We start from the raw sequence: 26418 nt of genomic DNA, 5'->3' as shown, positions 1-26418 counted from the left end.
GCCCTGTGGTGTTTTTTCTAACATCAATTAGAAATAAGTTGAGTTCTTCTGTCTACTCATGTTCAAGGTGCTAAGCAGCAGAGGCTGGGGTGCTTGCCTGTGTACTGGAGATGATGCCAGTGGTCTTTAGCCAGATTTGAGGGAGCAAAGGAATCTCTTAGCATCTGGGTGAAAGGATGAATCAGAGGGCACAGGTCTAGAAGCTTTTAGGATCCTTAGCTGTTCACCATTTTCTCAGCAAAATTTCCCTGGAAAGACCATTGTTTTGTGCACAGAGAAAATTAACTTGCCATTATCACTGAGTGCAAGGTGTGATGTACTAAACGAATACCATAGTAGAACACGCCCGCCTTTGACACTGCCCACACCACGCATGCATAAAGACAGTCCCTCAAGAAAGAAAGATGGACACATTGTCAGCAGAAATCACAAATTTATTAACTCTTAAATATATCAATCAGTCATTTACCATTATGGCAAGAAATATATACAGTGTCCCATGGTAAACTGCAGTGTTTCAAAATGATAGAAGATAATAAATGTGTAATTCAATTGTGGTGGAGAGAACAAATCACAATTTCCTCACATCTTAGTGCGGAAGACAAACTTGATCTACGGTAATACTTCAACACCACATGCTAAGTTAAAAGTGTAAAAAAACAAACAATCTACACCTACTTTTTTTTTTTTTTTTTAAATACATGTATGCCACGTAGAGCCGCTTCACAAAAAAGGTAAAAGAAATTAAAAAGGGAAAAATGAGGCCATTATTTTTTCACAGATCTCATTGGCAGGTTAACATGGCTCAATACATTTAATGTATATATTTATTTTAAATATATGTTGTTTTAAATTGTGTAATAATTATCAGAAAAGCTTCAACCCATCTATCATACGTCCACTAGCAACAATATCTAAGGTTATTAGTAATCAACACAGAAAGGTGAAATGAGAGAAAAGAGGGAGGGTTGTGTTTTTTTTTTTTTTCCTTCTGCTTTAAAAAATAGGCTTCTGAGGACTGTAACTATGGTTAAAATAACGCTGATGGAGATTCCATGCACTAGAAAGTATTTCAGGGAAGAGAAAAAACCTCACAGGAATTGAATCAACAAAGGAGAAATGAGAAGCACAAAGAAAACCAGGACATTTCCCTTTGCTTTTTATTTTAAACTGGAAAATCCTAACTCCTTGGAGGGGGAGAATGATATTCTGAATCAAGAGAAAAGCTAAAAAAGCACAAGTTGCAAAGATCAAGTTCAAAATGCTTATGAGAGTGGAAACATCTCTAAGCTCCCTAACTTTAGAACGCTAGCTAATGGTGAGGCAGGAGGGGCCCTACACTTTCACAAGGTGGAAACGAGTGCTTTTGCACAAAACAAGTGCTTTTACACAAAAACCTAATCCACTCTCAGCTTGCTATTTTCCTGGCATCCATCCCAATTAGTAGGGTGCACTGTAGTTTACAGGGACTTACTTGGTGTCTAAGTTTCAACAATTCCAATACCTCCCACATAGTTGAGATACTTAAGTCCAAACTAGAGCTTAAGCTTTATTTAAACTTTATTTTTATTCAATTATTTTTAAGTTCTCTGGGCCCAGAAGATGACCAAAAGTGCTGGTTTAGCTCCCTCCAAAATACCTCAGTTTTTATTTTACCATCGTTCTGCAAATTTCACTTGTATTCTGACACACTGCTATCCACAGAGAAAAGAAGGAAAAAGAATGAAAGAACAAAAGAATAATAAAAAAGGAAGCATACAAAAGTAACAAAGAAATGGGATAAAATGAAGAAAACAGAGGACAGATTTGAGAAAGGAAAACAAAAATCAATTCAGCAAATCCACTAGAACAGTGTATGTTCTAAAATGATCAAACTCATACGTGATGTGAATTTTTCCAGTTTACACTTTGACTAAATACAACATGGCTTTAGATGGCAGTTAACCAACTGATTCTTGCTTCTACATGCATATGTGATTTTTTTTTTTTTGCCCACATATCAACCCACTTTAATTGTTCAACAGCAAAGCTTTCAGTGAAAAATCACCCATTTCAACCAGGATCACACCCAGAAACTGAAAGTATATATATATTTATAGATATAGATATATATATTTTTGCCTTTTTAAAAAAACAAACAAGCCAAAACAGAGTTCTAAAAAATTTACATTTCTCTTACAAACTGTCATTCAGAGAACAATAATTTTTTAAGTCTGTTACATTAAATCTTGGCATAAACAGAGAAACTAGATGAATAGTTGTACTTGGAATATCCTGGGATTTTTTTTTTTTTGTCTGACCTCCCTCTATTGGTTGCCGACAGTAATTTCAGTTTGCATGGAACATCCCCATCGTTGAAGTGTAAACAATGTACAGGAAGGAATATATGATAGATGATGCATCACGTATGCATAACATGTAGGACCTTCACAACTTCATGCACTCGGAAACATGCATGAAGAGGAGGAGAGGACGGCCCAGGGTTACCATCCGGTGCTTTGAGAACAAAGAATGCAGAAGTGGCACGTTGATAATTAGCTGAAAGGAGAAAAATGGAAGAAGACATAAGTTACGTTGCTTCATCAAATTGCTTTGCCACAGATGTGCCTAAGCCACAATTTTATAATTTAGTTAAAGATCAGATTAAAAATACTGCATATAAGAGATATTTGCTTAAAATCGTTATAAGATTAAAATACACAATATTAAAAAAAAAGTCAGGAAGAATATAAAATGACTCAGTATTATCTGTTTTTTTTTTCACACAAAGCTAAGCTAGAAATAGAGACAGGGTCATAGACATCAAATTATTAAATATAAATATGTATTTTGAGTATTCATATTTACTAGACAAATTTAATAAATTAATATTATTGTTTGGTTGAAAGAGATTGGAAGTTCAAGTTCTTCCTTAGGTTTTCATTATTCTAAGACTCCTTGGGAAATTAAACTTTGAAATGAATTTAACAAGGAATATAGCCACTAGAATGGAAAAAAAACCCCATATGATTATTTTTATTTCATTCTTTAAAGCAACCACTGAGAGCACTATTTCTTAAAAGTTCTTATAAGGTCCAGTTTTCGAGTGGGGAAAATATTAACAACAGCACCACAGTTATCTGGATCCTAATCCAAGCGTCAGAAACACATTTTTAAAAACAACAACATAGGCATGAATTTAATTATGGCCAACTTTCAATTATCCTGTGGAATACCTTACTTTGTACCTTTTAAATTTCAGCTTGATTTCCACTTGTGGCCTGTTCTTAGGAGGATCAAGTACCATCATGCTCAGTCAGGCACAGCAAACTAATTTACATATTAACCTCAGCCAACTGCTTACAGCAATTGCAACTTCTAGAAAATAGTAAATCACCAAAGGATTCTAAAGGTGAATAAGAATTAGTCTGGATAATTGAGAGTTGTCTGAATTGACTCCAACATAACTGACTGTTGGTCTGAGAACTCCAGGATTCTAAAATAACACAATCCAACAACTGCAGGAAAAAGGTCCTTCTCAGCATGTATTATCTTTAAAATTAAGGGTTATATTCTAAAGTGGATGTTAAACATAAGAGTTCATGCAACACTGCTATGGATTTTTAAAGACCTTGTATGTGTTTCATGGAATAAAATGCAGAACAAATATCCTCCAGGAAAGAAAAACAGCCATGCAGCCTTTCTGAGATTAGCTCCAATTGCAAAGTATCCCAGAGCAGGATGCTACTTACAAGACCCATATGTGAATGGTTTTCAGGCCTTAGATGTTTTGCCACAAAGAGGTGCCTCCTGAGAAGTTTTCTTTCCCATTTGGAATACATGGTGGCCTATTAAGAGAAGCCCCATTTAAGCCACCTGGCGTAAAAGGAAGTTTTCTTAAATAGGCTCTATCCCATCAACACTTCAGGGAATTGCAGAAAAACCCAGCCCCTGCTACCACACGAATGTAATCCCTTCTATGTTAACTGGCAATTTGTGTTGTACCTCTTTGGGGTAAAAAAAACCACACAAACACAAAAATGGTTGTCTTCATTATCTTCATATTCCTTTAGTGCCTTTCTCTTGATGATATAACTATCGTTTTTGGAATTTCAACCTATTGCTTTTAAGGTATTTTTTTTTTTTTGTCTTTGTTGATCCTCCCCCCCCCCCCCGCTTTTTTTTTTTTTTTTTAAATCCAACAGTGATGTTATAATTATCCAGACTTTAGAGAAGGCCGTTGAAAACTACTGTGGTATTCATCAAAGTAAGAAATCATGATGGATTCTCTGGAGTTGAATGGCTGTTTGTATGGACTTGACTTCCCATTCCACACCCTCAACTACCAACAGGTGATGTGGGGAGAGAATTTGGAAAGAGATCAGCAGTGGACTAAATAAATATCTCTTCCATCTAAGCTCCCTTATTTGATCATCTTGTCCTACTTGGCCCATGTAAACTCTTTTCCTCCATCTGTCCTTTACACCAGTTGAAGCCAATCTTCCTCACCCATAACTGGCTACCATATTCGCCCAAATCCTGACATTACTTTTTTTTCATGATGCTCCCTTAGTTAGGACTATCTTCCCTTTGATTTTTCTTTTTATGTTTCTACGTTTCCAATAACACTTGTCATTTAACCCTTGTCTAAGATTCTATTTTATATGCAAAGTGTTAGCAGCAGTGTGCTTTTTGGGTTCCTCATTCTACTTTACTCTTCAGTTGAATACTTGATTACAGAATTTTATTTATTTATAAAATAAGTAATTTTTATTTATTGCAGTTAGTTACTTTCTGAACTAGAATGTATGTTCCTTGAGGGGCAAAGGCCTTTATCTCACATTGTACCTGGCACAGGTGAAACACCTCAGAGATGTGCAATAAATATTTGTAGGATTATTGACTGGTAGCCAAATACAACATTTGAGGTAGAGCAGTGAGGTGAGAAAGCACTGCAATACTTGATATTTGCTTGGTAAAATTGATTTATAAGTTTTCTAATGTCAGTCAATGAGCCCCAGGGGGTAATCTAGGAAGTGAAGCTTCTTATAGTTCACTGGCCATCTTACAAACTCTGCTTTTACGCTTTCCTTCTACATACATCACCTTCCTCGGCCAATTGTGAAAATGAAGTCACAAATATTTTGCCTTATTACATGAATCCTTCTGATTTAACCATACGATAAATCAGTAGATAGTGACAGTGTAGTTTCTAATTTCTGTCAAAAACTATGGTGTACTGCTTTATGGTAAGTTTTATTGGCTTGTCTGATTGACTGTCCCAGAGAATTGTAGACTCTTCCAAAGAAGGCCTTTATTTCCACCAATGTGATCAACCACTAGCATTAAACAACATGTGCCATGTTATTAACAGTGGAATAAGTAGAGGAGATGACCATAGGTATAGTAACAAAGAAGCTGACAGCCTGGAAATATTTACTTGATGGGTACTGTTGGTGACCCCGAGCGATGAAAATGAACATTCTGCCACTTTCCATCCCTGCGGTGCCACACGCGGGTCTCTTCTGACTGCATTGTCTTTGGCATTCCACTGCCATCCATGTACTGTGTGAGCCTAATGTATGCTATGCAGGCAGCATCGTCCCCGACCAGATGGACATGAGGATTTAGGATAATAGTGTGGATTGGTTTATTGCTTTTGGACAAAGCTGAAAAAGAACAACATGATAAGAAAACAATTAGTGCCTATGTAAAGTGAACCAAAACCAGTAATGACTCCAGTTGATAATAATAGATGAAATGCTACTTATTAACTCCTTAATTAATTAATTAATCTGGCTATTTGCACTAATCTGATGCTGGGTGCTGTCTAAAGTATAAAGGATAAGAGAAAAGAACAAAAGGGGAAACAGTTTTTTCTTTGATACCCTTTATAGACCATTTGCATGCTATTTTAGAAATTTTGATTGATTGGGAGAAAAAGCTATAAAGTGTATTTATTTGTAATGGGAAATGATTAGAAACAGAAGACATAATAGGAACAGAAGTGGAGAAGGCCAGGCGCAGGTGCTCTGAGCAGCAGCTGTCATCTCAATGAATGACCTGCTGGGGTAGTTCACAGGATAGCTTGCAGTGGAGTGTGTTTTTGGTAACGAACACAGACAAGAAAACAGCAAATATCAAGCCCAGAGACCACTGTCTCCAAGAAAGGCTGGTCACAGCGTGAATTTGTTTCTGCATCTCATCCTGTGACTCCTCCATGTAGTGCAGTCCAGTTCATGATAACCTATCTGTGATTATTTAGTGAAAATCTACAATTTGGTGTTGGCCAAATAGGTTTTAACCATCTTTCTTTTGACTAAGTAGTGCTCATGAGGCTCCCATCTCTAGTGTTTTAATAGTAACTACCTATTCTACCTACTCAGTTACCAAGAGACATGAGGACTTAGTACACATTACTTATTGATGATATTTCTCTTTGATCACTAGAACAGTTTGAACTGAAACTTGCTTCTCATTCTCAGAAAATACTATGTATATTACTCAAAATACTATAGTCACATAAAAAAGGCAGTGTCACGCTGAAATAAGTTAAGATATTAGTGGGTTAATGGATTCTTTTTACTGCTGATGAGATGATGTTGATTAAGAGTCAGATAGAGGAAATATGATATGCTGTCAATCAGAGCACTAGAACTTAGAGAATATGAGAACATTTACTAAAGCTTTGATCAGGTGAATTTGTCACCTAGTGTGCAAATACATGGTGCATATAAGTAAAAGCAATTCATAATACATGCTAAAAATCCACGTCAAGGCCAGCATTTTTATCAATGTTTATGATTACTGAAAGTGAGCTTAATTATCCTAATCATTACTACAATTTCTTTTTAAATCAACAAGATCTCACTGCAAAAACAATGAGTTCACCGAAGGCATCATGAAAATATAACTTCTAATATCATTAGGAGTAAGGGAAAGAAGAATAAGGGAATTGCTGGTTTACTCACTTTTTGATGGCCTGAGGGATTTCTATAGGAGACACTTCTGTCATTTTCTCTGAAACGTGTCTGTTTTATCTGAGACCACTAAAATTTTGAAAATAAGCACCAAATATGCTTCACAGAATTCTTCTCTGTAGAACATTCTGTGTGCTGTGGTTTTTAAATTTTTTCTTACACAAACAGTTTCAAAAACCTTGAAATAATACTTTTCTTCATAACATTATGCAGTTTATATTATACATTCCCTTGGACTTAATGGGTGCATTCCATCAAAATTATCTTTTATCCAAGGCTGGGGATGTAGCTCAGTGGTAGAGGGCTTGCCCTTGGTTGTATCCCCCACCGCCACCACCACCACAACCATCATACACCTACCCACCCATCCACACACACCCTCACCTGTACACACACACACAAAGCCTTTTATCCAAAGGCAGATGTTTTTCAAAACACAATAAACCTTTTAAGTTTGTCTGTCGGTCTGTCTCTCTCTCCTTATGTGTATATATACAGTGTGAATATATATATAAACATTATTTTCAGTTTCAAACACAAAATGCTTGTAAAATGATGCTGAACAAAGCGTTTCTTATTGCAGAAAAGAGACAAAGAGTTTGCAAATTTGGGAGAAATTTGAAGAGAAGTTGGAAAAAGCACATTGTTGAATTTGGAGTAAATGTACCATTTTCAAAGTAGAATCGGTGAAAATCCATCCCTTCCACTAAGTTACCCAAAGCTTCAGGTTCAAAGGCAGTAAGACCCGGGTCACAGATTTTTCTGTAGGAAAAAAAAAAAAATAATAAAAATAGTCAATCGATAAATGTGCTGATATGTTTTGTTCTTCTCTGTGTAAAACATTCTTAGTTATCAATCAGAGAAGAAGAGAGCCCCTGAAAGCCACTAAAAATATAAAATTTCTAGCATAGACCTTGGTAGGGTGGGCTGATGAATAAAGTTCAAAGAGAAACTTTGTAGAGAGCTATAATTGGGGCAAACTAATTAACTGATTTAAATAAGTGTTTCCTTTTAAGAATGTCTACTTCTTTGTTTCCAAAGTGAATTATCCATTTGTTCTAACTCTTATTGTTCTTTAAATGTTTTCCATATTTATAGTTCAAGTCTAAGACATACACCAAGCCCTATATAAGCAGCTTTGGTTCTAAAATGAAATATTTTGGAACAATATTTTGATGAATCACACCTTCTATATTCACATGAAAAATCTATATCATAATTGACTTAAAGGTATCACATCCTATGCTTCTTGGCATGTCCTCAAGACTTAACTGAGTTTAAGTTTAAAGTTTACTTTCAAAAGAAAATAAATAGGAGGTTAAAATACACATAATAGATTTCTTCTGTATTTTTTCATTAAAATTTATTTTTTTTTCCAGAACTGGGGGTTAAGCCCAGGGGTACTGTACTACTGAGCTACCTCCTCAAACCTTCTTTTATTTTTGTAAATTTTATTTGGAGACAAGGTCTTGCTAAGTTATCCAAGCTGGCCCTGAACTTGAGATCCTCCTGCCTTAACCTCCTGAGTAGCAGAAGTGTGTGCTACTGTGGCCAGCAAAATTTCTTTAAGTTTTTTCTTTTTCTTTTTCTTTTCTTTTTTTTTTTTTTTTTTTTGGTACTCTACCCCTGAGCTACATCCCTACCCAAATTTCTTAACTATTCAATAGAAAAACAATTTTTATAAGTCAAACTATGGTTCTTCAAAGTGCAGTACTCTTCATAGAATGTGCGGCAAGGTAGGAGATCACAGCAATTACCCTGTGCTGTAAGGAAAGTCGCAAAAAGGTCAGGGGCGATGCGATGCTGAGTTTATAAATTCTGTCTGAGGTTGCCTGTGGGGCAAGTGTCTTTTAAGCTCCCGTCATATATTTAAAATCTCTTTCTATTAACAACAGTGTTCCTGGGGGAAATTCTGGGAAGTGAAATTGGCCAAATTATGTTGTTTTATTGTGTATTCTGTGCATGTAGAAATATGTAAGTCCCATCAGTATGAACAGCTATTATGCACCGATAAAAAATGTGAGGAGAAAAAAAAAAAAGAATAGTGTTCCTATGGTAACAGGAATCTATTCTGCCAGAAGCTATTATTTCCCTCTATAAATAGGAGTTTGGGTTGTCAATATCAGTGAACCAAAATTCTTACTACTTGACATCATTTCTAAGATCATCTGGGAATCACTATATCTTGATGAATATTTTTACACAACCTTCAAAAGAGTTAATATAGTTGTAAATCTGTTAATCTATTTTTTCTCTCTTCACTCATCTATCAAACAATCAGTCAATCATCTATCTCTTCTGCATTTAAAAAAGATTCACAAAGCTGCCATTTGATGTGTGTACGTGTTATGAGCAGGTGTTCTATGGACCAGTTGACAGAGCTTTAGCAATATATCCAAAATCTACCAAATGGAAGTGCTCTTAGATTATCTCTAGGCCTAAAAGTACAAAATGGGACCCAAAGCCTCTATGAGCAAAGGAATTAGTGAACCAATGTGATCCCTAGGCATTGTGTTACTTTTAATACCCCACTTTAAAGGGTCTGAGAATACGGATAATACTCTACTTTTGCCTGGCTACAATTATCCTCTGTGTCTGAATAAAAAACAATGACAAAGCACATTTTTAAAAAACCATTCCTCATGGGAATGCTATTACTAAAATGTTTTTTTTCATTGTTGTTATTTTTAAAAATAATATGATTATTTTTTGGAGAATCAGATGAGTCTAACAAGGTTAAATAGCAAAAAAAAATAAAATAGAAGAAAAGGTTCTAAGGCAGAGAGTTAAAAACAATTGTTTAATAACTGTGTCTGATGACAAAAAGTGTTCTTCTAAACTCCATTTTAAAAAAAAAACTGTTTCTTTTATTCCAAGTATATATATTTTATTTGGTCTTGTTAAAGAATCGGAGATTTATATATATATAAATTTTTATATATATTTATATATATATAAATGTATACACATGTGTTTGTATACACACAAACATTTAATTTATAAGAATCAGCACCTGATTTAATTTAGTTCTTACATTTGCTCTCTTCCATATTTTATAATTGCCTAGTGCTATAATATATAATGTCTCCCCTAGTCCCATGTGTTGAGGCTTAGTTCCAATCCCAGGGTACTCCTGGAATGTGGTAGAACCTTTAGGAGGTGGGGCCTAGTGGAAGGAAGTTAGGCTACTAGAGGTGTGGTCTTGAAGAATATATTAAGACTCCAGCACTGCTTCTTCCTCACTTTTGCTTCCCAGCCACCACAAGATAAATGTGCTTTTGCCATGATATACCGTATTACTATGAGCCCCAAACAATAGGGGCTTGTGCCCCATGACCAATGGATCATGGACTGAAACCTCTGAAAGCATGAGCCAAAATGAAGTTTTCCTCTTTTTAAGTGGACTATCTCAGGTATTTTGTTACAGTAAGGAAAGATAACACAGCTATTTGTCACTAATGAAAAAAAGGCAATACTTGCCTTTGGAAATTTGGAAAGAATAAAAAGGAAGCAGAAAAAAGATCTACCCATAATTTCATTTCTCAGAGACAACCTCTTTCTTTTTCTTTTTTAAAAAATATTTATTTTTTAGTTGTAGTTGAACAAAATACCTTTATTTTATTTATTTATTTTTATGTAGTGTTGAGGATGAACCCAAGCCTTGCATATGCTAGGCAAGCATTTCACCACTGAGCCACAACTCCAGCCCCTTTATTTTTCTTTTACAAGAGTAATTTGACATATTTCATTGTACTTTCAATGCTTTTTCTTATGTGTGAATAATTATGTACATACACCTTTATATCCTACTTTTCTTTTCAGCAAAAACATCGAAAGTATTTTGCCAGGCCACTAGAAACTCTACATAAACATAAACATCCATTGGACTAATGGCACTCAAGATTATGTAATGGTTACCATAATGTTATACTTTTATGTTGTCCCAAATTTTCAATATTATGAATATGCTTCAATATATACCTGTGTTTATAAATCTTTTACCATGTTTTAGATTCAAAATTCATGTAAAAAAGCTGGGTGCGGAAGCACATGCCTGTAATTCCAACAACTCAGGAGGCTGAAGCAGGAGGATTACAAGTTCAAGGCCAGCCTCAGCAATTTAGGAAAACCTTAAGAGATTTAGTGAAAATCTGTCTCAAAATAAAAAATTAAAAAGGCTGGAAATATAGCTCAGTAGTAAAATGCCCTGGGTTCAATTCCCAGAACCTAAATCCATGTCATGTTAAATTCTTATAAGTAGGACTATAGGATTAAAGTGAACCTTTATGAAAACTTTCTAGTATATAACAACTAATGCCCTCCACCGCTAATTCAACCAGCCTGAATGTTTGCAACCAATTATGTTCCATTCTATGGTGTAGGAAAGTCACTGTCATCCTGCAATATTTGTGCTTATCTGGTGTAAGGAGAGACTGAATACCTACTGATCTGATAATCAGAAAATGCTTTTGCAATTAGGTTTGCACATTCTTATTTAGCGGACATGAACATGCTTTTGTTAGTTTACTTTTCATTTGTATTTCCTCTTGTGTCGATAGTCTGTTCTTGTTCTTTATCTATTATTTTTGCTGCTTCTCAATTTCATTCACACAATATAAAACATTATTTTTATAAAACATTATTATTATATTTTTCTTATTTTATTGTTTGTCTCAGAATTCTTTGTGATTCTTTAACATATATAAATTAACTAAATAAACTAAAAAGTTTATCTTCTCATTTATGATTATTTCCTCATTAAAAGCTTGCAAAGATTTTTATAACCAGAGATCAGAGTCAATCACATTTTTTGCATTTAACTCTTTGACTCAAGTGAAAACTCACTTTGCTGTATTGAGTAAGGAGGAGGCTTAGACAGATTTTTATTCCAAATAGCTAACTTATGAACTCACATACATTGTGCAATAAACCTTCATGCCCCATTTAAATGGAATGCATTATTTGTACTTAAACTGATTTCCTTCATATAACCTACAAACCACTTATTTAGAAACTTTAAATAAAGCATTAGAATCTTTTCTTCAAGTAAAATTTCTTTTAAGAGAAACACATGGAAGAAATGCAGGTTGAGAAAGCTGAGCTGCCTGATGTAACCATTTAATCTCTTTGTCTCTGCCCCCTTGCAGAACTGCAAGAAAAATGATTTCTTAACCCCAAATGCACCTTTTCTGTGCTTTCCTGTTTTTTGTGTTTGTGCCCAGATGGACTGCTCTGCCTGCATGCCCTTCACTCATACATTTATGATTACACATCTGTGCATTTGCAAAGAAATCTCCAGTCCTTGGAAGTTTTGTCATCTCTCTCTGAAATCCTAAATACATTTATTTTTCTCTTGAGGGCCCTTCATCATTTATAAGAAATAAAATTGTTGATGCCATATTAAATCTGGGATGAAATATATATGAGTGCAGATATGTTAAAGCAATCACACTGAAAGCACATTTTCCATATGTATGAAAGCAAAATAAATGTGCCTCTACTCACGTGTAAGCTTCGAAGTCCCCATTATTGATGGCTTCAATCAGTTGTTCAGTGACCTTGATAATCTCTTGCTTTCGTGCTAAAGGCAAAGACATATATAGCAATGGGTGAGAACAAAGGACAAAAACCATACAAAATGTTACTCTAATTATTGCTATTTCCCTTAAATAGCATTATCACGTGTGATACACCCTTCAGGGAGGACAGCATGAATGTTCCTTTCTCCAGTCTTGCTGCTTGAAGTGCACAGACTAGCAGCTCCTACCTCTTCTGGGAACTGTTAGAAACACAGATTCTCAGGTCTCCAGACCTACAGATTCAGAGTCTGCTTTTTAACAGGACTCTCAGATGATTCCTGGGCACATTCACCTTTGGGGCACACAACTACATTCCCTTTATTAGAAAATAATAGCTATCTGGAAGGTCAAATTAAGTTTTACTACCTTTTTCAATTTCAGTGAATTTGTGATTATTTTCCTACTCATCATGAACAATAATGTCATTTAAAAAGTTAATAGTAGAGCTGGGCCTAGGTGTATAAACTTAGAAGGCTGAGGCAGGAGAATCACAAGTGCAAGGTCAGCAGCTCAGTGGTAACCCACTGCCCCTGGGTTCATTCCAATTGAAAAAAGAAAGAAAGAAAGAAAAATGATATTAATCTTAAAAAAAAAACAACTCTAAGAACATATGTCTATCTTCATACTAAATATATCTTGCATTGACTCGTTGAATTTTATGTAATTATTTGCATCTTCTGTTTAGCTCAACCAATCTTACAAAAGAGGCAACACTGTGATTGGCCGTCGTGATATTTAGATAAATGGTATTTTGTAAATTGAAGTAACATAAATGCAGGCAGATGAGAGGATAGAAGTCCCTCTGTACAGCTACCAAACCAACACCAAACATGATTTGTTTCTATTTCAAATTCACAATTGGTAAAACTACTAATAGTTAGTTTGGCTCATAATTCTTTTCTAATTACATAGACTTAAGTGTTCTTCCCTGCTTTTTTGGATGCCTATAGTTCCTGTATCATTCATTTGGCAATTATGTATATGACAAAATCATTTTAGTTAAACCACATTATTACTTGTTTTAAGTTGGTATTAAGCTTTGTATAGTATAACCTGTCTTTTTAGTTAAACGTTTCCTAAAAACAAAGCTTTGGTCATTTCTTAGAATCCCCTGAAAAGCTTTGTCCAATGTCTTTAATAAAATAGATGTTTAATAAGTTTGTGAATTTGGTCAATTCAAACTAAGGATAAACTTTTCTTGATTTCAAAACACTGTCCTTTTACTTACATTTAAAAATTTAAATTTGATTGGATTTTCTTTAAAGAATATTGTGATTCTCCCCTAACGGTACTAAAAATAGTCTAGGGGTGGGGAGTCACAGAAAGTCATCTCCAATCTATCTTAATGAGTCAGTGAAACGGCTATTCATCATAGAAAAACTGACCCTTGGTTTTAGTCCTTTATTCATTAAAAGAACCAGTTTGAATTTTTTTCTGAATCTGATCTTCAGGTTTTAATTGCAAACTTAAAAGTTTGGATTAACTTTTAAACTCCAGATTATCACAGTGATAACTTTCCATATTTAAAAATAAATATTCTATAAATCTAATTTAACTCCACTAAATGAAACTACCTCATAACAAATAAACATGATCATTATATTTGTCCATAAAATGGTTGCTAACAATGTAAAGGTCTACAATATTAAAATAACACCGTATAGGTTAGAATTGCCTAATTTCCTTTCATGAATATAAAATAACAGTCTTTGTTAGCTCCTTCACACATCAAAACCATTCAATGCCTTTGTTCATTTGGTGAATATCAATAATATATCTATCCTCAAAACAAAGTAACAGAAGTAGTAGCCTGAGATAAACCTGAAATAAGGGTGCTGCCAGTGACACATTCTAGCTCAGTTTAGTTAGGCAATAGGTGATTCATCTGTCCGTGGCCTCAACAGTATGACGCTCTGGCAAAGGCTCACAACAGCTGACCTACTTCTGAAATATAAAGGACATCCATAAGGAGGAGTTCAGAAAACTAGGTTCTAAAATGTGGTAACCGTAACCGAAGCATCTTCCTTATAGGAAAGCCTCATTGGAAACTAACAGATTTTTTAAACTATGATATGGCTGACTTGAAAACAATGTCAGTCTTTTATAACCAACAAAAATAAAATAAAATAAAGAGGGAAAGAGGGAGGGAGAGAAAATATAAACATATGATGATTATGTCATCTGTGGACTTTCATTGGGTGAGACTCAGTACTGAGTGTGAAAAGCTCAGGAGCACTTCCTAAAATTTCTGAAAGTCTCCGTGTTCCCTTGCAAGCACACTATGGAATCGGATATATCAGCCATCTCTCACTCTCTGAACCATAGTGCAAACACTCATTTGCTCTCCAACTTCTGCATGCCACAACGGGGCCTCAGCCTTGTCCTGCATATTGAAAGCAACATACATTGTCTTCTCTCCTAGTTCTTATGCTCAGAAACAATGGTGCTTTGGCTGGCAGAACAGCAAATAGGAATTAGCCTGAATGTTTCTGTGCTGTATCACCACAAGAGCAACGTGACTCTCTTGACTTAGGAGGGGCCTGGGACTCAGGAATCTTTAGAGTGCTTATTTCCCTGGGGCAAAGGAGCTTCAGTGAGTCACAGGCGGCACATGACAGCTGAGTCTTTAAAGGAAAGCAGAAGGCTGGAAATGAATCATTTGTATATAGTAGTCAGCTTGTGGTTGGAACTGTTGCTACAAGCCCAGCGTCTGGCCTGGAGGAAGAGGGAGCGGTCCTGCTAGCTAGCTTTCCTCACATCAGCAGGGAGGCAGAGGGACAGTCACTGGGCCAGGTGCATGGCTAGCTCTGCTCTGTGGGGGAGTGTCCACTCTCCTCTGACCTTCCCTTTTCCTGAAGATGAGTAATGCCCACTGCAGAAGTCAAAGTGGGAAGAGCTTGGGATGTGTCCCTACTCGCCCCAAGATGAGGGAAGAGTACACCATTAAGGCATTCCTGAATGTCAGGTGCTTCCTCCACCCCACAGCTGGCCATTTAACCCAGGGAGATGATTACCCGGTTGTTTTATTTCTAGAATTGAGGTGCTCAGGCTCATATCCACAGGTCCCAAAGTCATTTCTGGGGTCTTGCAGTTGGGGAAAAGGAGGAGAGAAAAGCAAGGGGAAAAGAGTTTCCAGATTCTGAGTGCAGTTATTGTCCATGCAAACATACAAACAAAGTGGGTAGATTCTCCCACGTAACTTCATATTTTGGCAGCTTTTTTTAACTGTTCAAAGAAGGACTGACAGTAAGATATGGATGTGAATGATCCCAGGCATTGAAAAATAAAAATAAAAACAGACAAACCTACAACTGAGACTAATTTTGTAATAAATCACTTAGAGATTTCTTTCTTTCTTTCTTCCTTCCTCTCTCTCTCTCTCTCTCTCTCTCTCTCTCTCTCTCTCTCTCTCTCTCTCTCTTTCTTTCCTTCTTTTTGAGGTGGAGAACTGGGGACACAACCTAGGGCTTTATTGTAAGCTTCATTATCAGCCCCTATTTATAGATTTCAAGATTTCTTCAAACATCAGATTTGACAGAAAGGACAGTAGTCATGGGAACTGCCAAAGGGCTTGAAACGTTGATGTCTCTTCCTTTTAGAACTTCTCCTTGCACTTGACTTTCCTGCTTATTTCATCCCCCACTGTGCTGGGCTCAAAGCTCACCACTGAGCTATATTCCCAGCCCTTCTCCACTTACCATTCTTACTCTCATTTGCCAAGTTATCTTTACTCGGACTTTACATGTTTCAATTTTTTTCCTTCCCTTCCCTTTTCCCTTTCCCTTTCCCTTTCCCTTTCCCTTTCCCTTTCCCTTTCCCTCTCTCTCTCTCTCTCTCTCTCTCTCTCTCTCTCTCTCTCTCTCTCTTTCTTTCTTTCTTTCAATTGTTTTTATTTTGAGATCTGGTTAAATTGTCAAGGCTGGTCTTAAACTTGTGATCCTCAAACTTTAGCCTCCCAATTAGCAGGGATTAGAGGCCTGTGCTATCTTACTGGCTCAATTTCTTTTAAAAATTCAATTTGAGGCCCTCTGGTCAACTTACACTGTATTCTTGGGGGTCCTATCAACATCAATGTCTTAAACTTCTATGTACATTTTGTCAAAAGACCAAATTACAACAATTTAAAGATCTGAATTGGTTATATTTTCTAGAACCAGGTAGCACTTCATTCCATAAAACAGAAAAAGGGTTCCAGTGAGTCTAGCAGAGGTGGTTGGTTTTAATAGATAAAAAGGGACAGAGCAAAGCAGAAACAAAAACTGGATGGGTCATTTAGAAGTTATTTTCCTTGTAATGTGGGGACAAGGAGAAGAACTGAGAAATAACTGATTGGTTAGCGTCAGGTTACTTCAGGTCACCTTCTTTAGTAAGGATTAAAGCAGAGAGAATCTCGTTGTCATACCAAGTGAAACTGGACTTTATAGGAAATTTAGCAATTATCTCTCTAATCCTGATTTCTAGGAAGGTCAGATGAACATTTAATTTTACCTTGTTGTCTGTTTTGTTTTGCTGTTTGGGACTAAGTTCCTATAATGGGTCCCAATAGACCAAGCTGAAAGTCAGAATGGAATCATGCTGAAGTTCCATGTCACCAAGGTGAAATGAAATGTTCATTTGACTTCCTAGAAATCAGGATTAGACAGATAATAGCCAAAGGCCTATTTTTAAAATTTAACATTCCCAGTGACTCCCAGTTGTGGTTTCCTTCCTAGATCTCTCCTCCAGATCTGTGTGTTAAGGCCTATTTTGCAATCTCTATTGGGTATCTCAAATATACCTCAAAATTAACATATCTCATTTAATCTTATCAACTCTCACAACCAAAAACCTTGTACCTCCATGGACCTCCATTGGAGTGAATGGCAACATTATACATTTAGATGCATGGGCAAGAAAGATGCCGGAGAATCATCTTGGAACCCCCCTCCTAACCACTCCTATTCAATCCGTCAGGTTCCATTGCTTTTGCCTTTTAAATGTCTTAGACATCAGTCTTCTTCTCTCCTCCACCACCATTTCTAGTACAAGGGCCCCTCATTTCTGTACAGGCTCTGTTAATGGCCTTCCTACAAGATGCTTCTATCACCACTTCTCTTCATCATTCTGTTCTCTGCAGTCAAAGCTTTTTGTTCTTTTTAAAGCATGTCTCTTCTGATAATCCACATATGGTTTTTTTTTTCAAGACTTATCATCATTTTTGGTATAAGTGTCTAAAGACACATAATAAAACCTTCCAATATCTAGACCTTGTTCATATCACTAGACCCATTCAAATACTGTTTGACTTTATTCTCTCTGTTGGACCCATGCTGCCTTCTTTTAGCACTTTGAAATAGCCATGCTTCCTCCTACAGCTCTTCATATATGCTGTACCATCTCTTGCTTTTTATTTACTTATTTTTCATATCAGTTCTCAACTCAATTATTATTTCCTCAAAAAAAAAAAACCTTCACTGACCCACATGATAGGTCAGGTTCTAGGTTGTTACAAATTCACACATATCCTATATTTGCTTTTTAAAAGCACTAGTACACTTGTCATCATGGGTTTGTTGTGTATATTTCATTAATTAGTTTTCTCTATTATTTTGTAGGGGGCAATTATTACACCACAGCAACACCAGCATCTAATATAGTATGTGGCATAGGAAAAATGTTCAGCAAATATTTAAATGAATAGTGAGTCCAGAAAAAATCTCAACTGGTTTCTAATTCCTAGTCTCATGGCCTTTCCAATACTCCATACTACGGGTATTTGACGATGGTCAGATAGACCTTGAAAATATAAAAGCGGGTGTAAAACAGTGATAGAGTGCATGTTTATCTTACATAAGGCTTTGAGTTCAATCTTCTCTGCACCAAAAAGAAATACACAGATAAATAAATAAATAAGATATAAAACTTTGAAAATAGTTTAGGTATAATGTAACACAACTTATCATGGTAAGAAAATAATTTTTTTCACTTGTCTAAAATTGATCACCAAACTCCTTTCTCAAAATTTTTGTCTTTCTTGTTTTAGCTAATGGAACTACAATTTACCAATCTCCCAGCTCCAAACCCTGGGTTTCTTCTGGACTTTACTGCTTTCCTTTGTTCCTGTATGCAATCATCCATGAGTCATTATTTTTCTTTGGCACTTACGAGGATGTTTCCCAGGGTACATTCTCAGCCTCCTCACTATTTCACTTGCTTGCCCTTGGCAATCTCATTTACTCCTCTGGCTCTGACCGCATGCTGAGATTGCCAAATGTCTATCACTGAGACTGTAAATCTTTTTAGGCTCTATGTTCATGTTTCTAACTAAATTCTAAACATCTCTAGTTGGCCTGGCGTTTCGGACCCAGTTTATCCTCCTCACAAAACCTGCTACTTCTATTTCTCATCATGGACAGTGGCATCATGGTCTACTCAGTCGACCAAACCAGAACGTCAGTGCCTCTTTCTTTTCAGGTCCATATACAGTTTGTCACTAACTCCTGTTCTTTTTTCCACATCTTTCTCAGAGACATTTCTTCCTCTCTAGGCCCCATGTCACTGCTCTGATCAGCCTATCCTACCCACCCCCGCCCCACCCAGTACAGAAATGACTGAATCCAGGACTTCCCACATGCTAGACAGGTGCCCTCCTACTGAGCTACCTTCCCTAGCCCTTGTCCTACCCCTGATTGTCACACAATTATACCCCTCTGAGGTTTTCAGGGAAGCTTCTCCATTTGATCTAGAAGCCAAAGCTCAAACTTTTTTGTTTGTTTTCAAGATTCTCCTCCTCTATTTTTCCAGCTTCATCACCTGGAAACTATCTGTCCCATGGGGCTCCCACATAACCTATTTTCTACCATAACTAGGGATGTCATGCTTTTTTAACTAGTCTTGACTGATTACTCTCTTTTTTCCCACTGATTCTTCTGCCTGGAAGTCTCCCATTCGCTGCTCATATATGACTCCTTTGTTGCTCTCCCCGATGGCTCCAGACTAAGCTATTTTATCTTACTGTGACCTTACTGCATTATCATGGCACGTTCACATATGTCTGAGCAGGACTTGACCATTTTGTACCCTGAATGCCAAGTAGTAATCAATATCTATAAATGTACATGCATATGAATAAGTAAATACATGGTAGGCAATACATATAAGTACAGCGTATATTTTTAAATATCAGGTAAATGACAAATAAGTAGATGATGATCATGTGTCCTAGCAGTCTGGATGTCACTCCATTAACTGGAAAGACTCATGGATCTTGAAGACTTCAGAGTCGGCAGAATGACCACAATATACGAGCCTGTCATATTTCAGATAATCCACAAATAGCTAGTAGTAAGATAAATTAGGAATTTTGCATCAATGTTTAAACTTATTGTCTTTTTAGGATCGTTGAGTGCAATGAAACATTCTAGTTAGTTCAGCTTGAATTTTGTGTTTATTTAGATTTGGATGAATTAGTTTGTTGAGATGAAAGGACTTAATGATAAACCCTATTCAGGAATCTAATTGCCTACTGTGAAACTTGGACGAGGAAATAAACAGAATTTATACTTGCAAACTGATTTTGACTAAGATGTTGACAGAGTGCTCCCTGTTGAAATCTTTTAGTGAACTGTGCCTAAAGATTATTTATTCAAGTTCACTCTGATATGTGGATGCTAATACACAATAAGGGGTGGGGGAGAACAGAAGTTCATTGGGTTAGATAAAGGGGGATGATGGGAAGGGAAGGGGGCTGGGAATGGGAAAGACAGTAGAATGAATCAGACATAACTTTTCTATGTTCATATATGTGTAAATCTGCATCATTTACAACCACAGAATGTGAAGTTATACTTCATGTATGCATAATATGTCAAAATATATTCTACTGTCATGTATATCTAAAAAGAACAAATAAAAGAGTGTTTATTCCAGCTGGACCATAGTGGCACAGCCTGTCATCTCAGCAACTATGAAGGCCGAGGCAGGAGAATTGCAAGTTCAAGGCCAGCCTCAGCAACTTAATGAGACCCTGTCTTAAAATAAAAAAGAAAAAGACTGGGGCTGTAGTTCGATGATAAGGCATCCCTTGGTGGTCAATCCCCAGTACCAAGAAAAAAGATTACTGATGGTCAAAAGTTGCACAGTTAAAATAGTTGCTTAGTATGTTTTAGGTGTTAACTTAGCAATTCTGTGTCTCTCAACATGTATAGCTCTATTTAATTTAACTTCTTTCTGCATTTCTCAGAGGTAATTTATTACTTGGCTGCCAGACACTTGAAGGACAAGGAGGTTAAGTGACTTGCTCAAGTCATCCAGCCAATTTGGAAGCTGAGCCAGGGTTGGAGCTTTATTTGGCTGAGGTTTTCTTCTGCTGTTTAATTCACTGATCTATGATCCTTTCCAGCCCATGGTGTCTAACTCAATATTTTGAAATCATAAAGTTAAATAAACCACCTAAATGTCTTTGAACTTACTCTGGCAAGGTGACTACTTAATTACTGGGCCAGGGTTGTAATTAATTATTGTACCAATTTTACACAACTGGGTGCCCCCTGTCTTTATTATCTTTCCCTACTGCCATTAACAAAAACAACCCTTGGGAAGAGTTATCTAAGGCAAATATACAAATTAGGATCATTTTCATGCTGTAATTTTAGAGGAAAAGGTGCCTATCAACTCAGCTATGCTTAGCATTTCCTGTGCAATTAGCAGCTTTTTTCTTAGTGAATTTATTTTTACTTCACTAGTCCGATGTATTAGTTAACATTGGGTAATTTCCATTATTTTAACTTTTAAAATCACATCTATCAAAAACTCTTTGGTTGGTTGGTTTAATAAACTATAATATTTTATTCAAGTATAAGACCCACCAATCACCAAATTTATACAGAAAAATGCTCAAGAAATTACTGTAAAACTCATTTATCCAGAAGTCACCTATTCAATAACACTAACTATTCAACCCTTTAATTACTTGAGGTGCTGAAGATTAAAAAAATATATTAAAATTCTTCAAGCCAGGCACTGAGTTTGTGGCTCAGTGGTAGAGGCACTAGTTTGATCCTTAGCACCACATAAAAATAAACAAAATAAAGGTATTGTGTCCATCTACAACTAATAAGTGTGTATGTATATATATATATATATATATATATATATAAAAAGTTCTTCAAACCATCTTTGTACTTTCCTTTCCGATGCAGAGTATAAGTGCTAGTTAATTGGGGGGAGAAATGCTATTAGTCTTGGCCCTATTAACCTATTATGGCCTAAAAATAAGTGATTAGCACACATATAAGAACAGAAAGACCTAGCACTGGGATCATTTAATATAAGGGTCAATAGGTTTAGATTTTTAAAATGTTCTGAAGGATATCACTGGGGTACAGCAAAATATGGTCATATTATTCCTAAATTACCCTTGATCTAAAGATAAAATAAACATTTACTATTTAAAAGTGTATTAAAGATTTTCATAGAAAAATGACTTAAATATTTTATGTTCTGAATAATCTATCAGTGGTGACACAGAACATTTGCTAATATAAAGGAATCCAGTCCAGCCATATTAAAGTAATTGGGGAACTTCTGCCACCCTCAGCTGACTTGTAGATGCTGGAAATAGCACAGCATTGTGAATACCACTGAGTATTTTAAGTATTAAGATGTTCCATGAATCAGTTAGGTGTGGTGCCACTTCCAGTTAAGAGCTGATGACATGGTAGAAGATGATTTTAAGAAACTGATTTAAAGACCCACACCATCTGGTTGGATTTAAGATTACAAATTGTAATCTCCTGGCATTCATGCTTATAGCCTTGTGTGATAAGAGCTTCTAAGCATTCTCAAAGGCACCTCTTGATTCTATTGCTAGGATAAGGCAATAGTCAGAGACACTTTTGCAAAGGAAAAACATCAGACTTGGAAGAGTCAACGAGGCTTAGATTTTTTAATTATTTAATTTTTTTCTTTGCCTCACCCCCCTTTTCGATCATGAAGAAAATCTAGTCTTTCTTTAATCTTGATAGTATTATTAACTCTTCCAACTAATCCTGCCCAAAAGTTTACATAATATTAGTCAGAACAGGGTATTCATCTTTCAGGGCAAAAGTTCATGTCAAAATGTTAATGCTCTGTCTTTTAGTATAAATTGCCAGAAGTGTCAAATGTAGTGTAGCCACGATGATAAGTTTTAATATTTTCAGTGATTCTATTAAGGTTGTTTGGCTTATAATTTACTTTCTTTTTAGTAACTTATCCATTCCTTTATGGAAACTGAAAAACAGAATTTAATAAGTTCTTGGGTATATTTGCTTATAGCCATATTTTCCTGAATCATCCACCTATAATTTGTGAATGCTCTGTTGGCTCGAGAGATCAAGACTGTAAGTAGAGCTGAAGAGCATCCCTTCTCTCTACATGAATATCATAGTATTATATACCTTTGTTAGTTTTGCAAAATACAAAAGATCAACCAAACAAGGCAAACACAAATCCATAGTATTAAAGTGTGGTATCCTTAGATTTGCTTTTTGAAAAAGAACAAGGCTGTCTATATAGTAGGAAAATTAAAAAATGTTATTGCCTTTGTGTTTATTGATCACTATCTGATATTTCTTTCTTTCTTTTTTTTAAAAATCAGGATCTTATTATATTTCACAGTGACTTGAACTCCTGAACTCAACTGATCCTTCTGCCTCTTGTCTCCTGAGAAGCTAGGACTACAGGCACATAGCACTGTGCCCAGGTTCATCTGTTGTCTCAAAGTTAGCAAAACTTCTTGGTCATATTTCAGCATTTCCCACACCATTGTTTCCTCAATGAAGATGAAGTCAAGCAGTATTAATACCTAACATTGTATGATATTTCAACTATAAGAATGCCATTTCACTTTTTAAAGTGCTAAATGATTCCACTTAACTAATTTTAATGACTTATTCTCCTTTAAGAGATTGCCAAGATAACACAGCAATTCTGTCACTACCCAGGAATATGTTAAGCATTTCTTGTCATTGCACTCTCATATTTTCTAGTTAATTCTTATTTTAAGCAGCTGTAGAAAGAGTAGCTTGTACACTCATTACAAAGTCCATCATTATCTAATCCACAGCTTCCAGAATCAGTGAATGAGAATTTGCAAGGGAAGATGAGGTCCATTGAAATGGAAAGCAGAAAGGTCAACTAACAAAACATGTGGTAGAATTTGGTTTGGTATCCCTCAAGCATTGTTAAACAGTAATAGAGCATCTATAATTGATAAAATAAATGAGGAGAGATTGTAAAAAGTTCATAAGGCAAATAAATTAATTAAGGAATTTATTGTTAGTTGCAAGATTATGGGGAAATGAAGGACTGTCTTGATAAGTCAATAATATAATAGACTTGTCTGTGGCATTGTAGAGCCAAAGGATAGAACACAATGTAATGTATGTACCTAAATTGTCAATGGTAACAATTACTGTAGCTTTGAGATGTTGGTCCATTGAATTAAAAAGGCAAAAGAGCAATTACTCTGGATAAATTTATAATGGTCTTTCATGACTTTTGAGACATAGGTTTAGAGGAAAATTATTCCTACCTTCCATTTTCATGACATAGACACAGACAGAAAGATACACAAACATGCATTCACAAAGCGATGTGAATTCCTATAATTCTTTCAGTTTTCCTATGCATGTAACAGACAGCAGTGATAAGACTCCTAGGACCAAGAGCCATTTCTGTGCTCAGTTACCGTATTTTTCAAAGCTTCACTAAGAAGATAAAGATATGCTATTAGACTGAAACTGTCTAAATGAGTCTTAGTGATATCTCATAATGGCATTATACAACCAGTTTATCTAGGGTTATTCTGTTCCAAATTCAGTTTAGAAAATTATTTTAACTGGGTACAGTGGCACACACTTGTAATCCCAGCTACTCAAGAGGCTGAGGCAGGAGGATCTCAAACTCAAGGCTAGCCTGGGCAATGTAGCAAAAGCTTATCTCAAAATAAAACGGATTGGGCAGTAACTAAGTGGTAGAACATTTACCCAGCAACATAGGAAAGGTCCTGGGTTTGATCCCAGTACTGAAAAAAAAAAAATCAAGGTGTTTAATGTAATATCTTGTTCAAATTTCAGAAGTCCAGAAAAGTTTAACAAATGTAGCTTCTGTTCAAATTAAATATCTTAATCATAGTTTTTAGAAATAACAATATATTATTACTTTTACTATTATTTAATCTAACAATATAAATTATAAAATTATTATAAAATATAACATAGTATATACATATTTATAGTATGGATATATTGTTTTTCCTTTATCTGTTGAATTCAAAAGGTGAGACATCATTCAGATTATTTGATGAATAATGAACATTCCATACTTATAAAATTCACATCTACATTACATCAGTCAAGAGTAAGACAATAAATAGTAAGAATCCCCCATAGAAAATAATTTTGATATAACTTGGAGATAATGACTCCACATGAACTCTGAGGAGGAGTACAATTGGGAATGCTGTCAAAGGTTATCTCTAGTATCTGCTCAGCAGAGTTCAACCCCACACCACCTAAGAGAAATGAATCTAATTTAAGCAACTGTAGTACAGAGCTATTCAATAACTCACAACATTGCTCATGTTAGTAAACTCTAGAAGACTCCAAGGATATTAACTCAGGTGTAGATGTTTACACTCTTATCCCAAAGAATGTTTTGTTTGATTCTTTGTAACTGGTAAGCACAACATTTCACTTTACTGACGCTTGCTTTGATATATTTACATGGTATTAATGAGTTCCTTTTTAGGTGTCTCTTCTCTCGAAAAGTTTATGAATAAAGAACTTCTGTTTTTTGAAGACAGACTTAAATATGTTATCTTATGTGTTCACACTATTCCTATGTTGTCATAAACACATCTAAAAAGCATGATAGTTTCTTAAAAGCAAACTACCTTTTCTGCTATTATACACCTTTAACCTTTTCAGAGGTGTTTTTTCTTTTGTTCAGAATTATCCTTACATTTCTGTTCAGCTTAACTTTGAATGATATCATACAAAATTTCATTAGAATACCATAATTCTATGTAAAGTAGGTTGGGTACAGATGAGATTCTCTACTTAAAATAGACAGTATCCTAACAAGTTACTTTCCCCAATTAAAAATATTTCCTAGTTTGAATTGTACACAAATGACGTTGTAGAGCAGAATTTCTTTCTTTTCATTTTGTTTTGTTTTTGTTCTTAATTTGAAAGCCATAACTGCAGTGGATGTTTGTCTATTTTCCTAAAGTCCCAAATTCTCTCCTTAACATTTGCTGTTTGTGTTTTGCTGGATGGTCTATTGTAAATAACCACATGCAGTGATGTTAATAAAGAAACCAAGGATCCTGTATAGAATCATTTCAAAAACTAACAACAGGTCTTTCACACTTAATCTGCAAGTATCTACCAAGTTAGTTAGTGTTTCCCTGAGGAAACACTGACAAAATCATAACCTCTGAATAGATAACATGATGGTTGTTTGAGACCTCTTGCCTGAAAAGTGTTTAAATACCTTTGTAGAGACATGGTCGTTTAAAAATTTCTATTCTACTGCTGAAGAAAACAATGAGTTCACCTATTTTTACTCTTACTGATAATCAAGATACGGACCAAAGTGAGCTAATTTGGGATGATTTTTCAATACACACGATGTAATTATCCATAGGGAAAAAGGATCAGTTTAAACAAGGGAAGATTTTGCGTCATTATGTAGTGGCACCCCCTCCTCCACACACAAAAATAATCTTAACTAAGTTTCTTCAGAAATATTCACATAACAATACTATAAGCAAAAGAATCTCTACAAAAAAGTTCAATGTAGTTAAACTTCCTATTTTCCTGTTGTTCTATTTTACTTGGCCACTGGCTGGGAAG

General features: G+C 35.5%; 1 protein-coding gene across 26 annotated transcripts in view; it reads right to left on the bottom strand.

The window, feature by feature from the left end:
• Positions 1–413: 413 nt before the first annotated feature.
• The window catches only part of Camk2d (calcium/calmodulin dependent protein kinase II delta), a 301168-nt gene continuing 275163 nt past the window's right edge, over positions 414–26418 (bottom strand). For 23 of the 26 annotated variants that reach the window (XM_078021724.1, XM_078021731.1, XM_078021732.1 and 20 more), the window contains 5 exons: positions 12465–12540; positions 7627–7721; positions 5420–5648; positions 3732–3827; positions 414–2538 (listed from right to left, as the gene is read on the bottom strand). In XM_078021724.1, coding sequence (XP_077877850.1) covers positions 3761–3827; positions 5420–5648; positions 7627–7721; positions 12465–12540 — 467 coding nt within the window. In that variant the 3' untranslated portion in view covers positions 414–2538; positions 3732–3760. Of the gene's footprint in view, positions 2539–3731; positions 3828–5415; positions 5649–7626; positions 7722–12464; positions 12541–26418 lie in introns of those variants that run through there. The other 3 variants (XM_078021750.1, XM_078021743.1, XM_078021735.1) reach the window with 2 other exon arrangements.

The sequence above is a fragment of the Ictidomys tridecemlineatus genome, chromosome 9 (assembly GCF_052094955.1).
Source record: "Ictidomys tridecemlineatus isolate mIctTri1 chromosome 9, mIctTri1.hap1, whole genome shotgun sequence".
Classification (NCBI taxonomy): domain Eukaryota; kingdom Metazoa; phylum Chordata; class Mammalia; order Rodentia; family Sciuridae; genus Ictidomys; species Ictidomys tridecemlineatus.
Note: the sequence above shows the minus strand (reverse complement) of the source record. Positions and strands in the feature narration are given on the sequence as shown.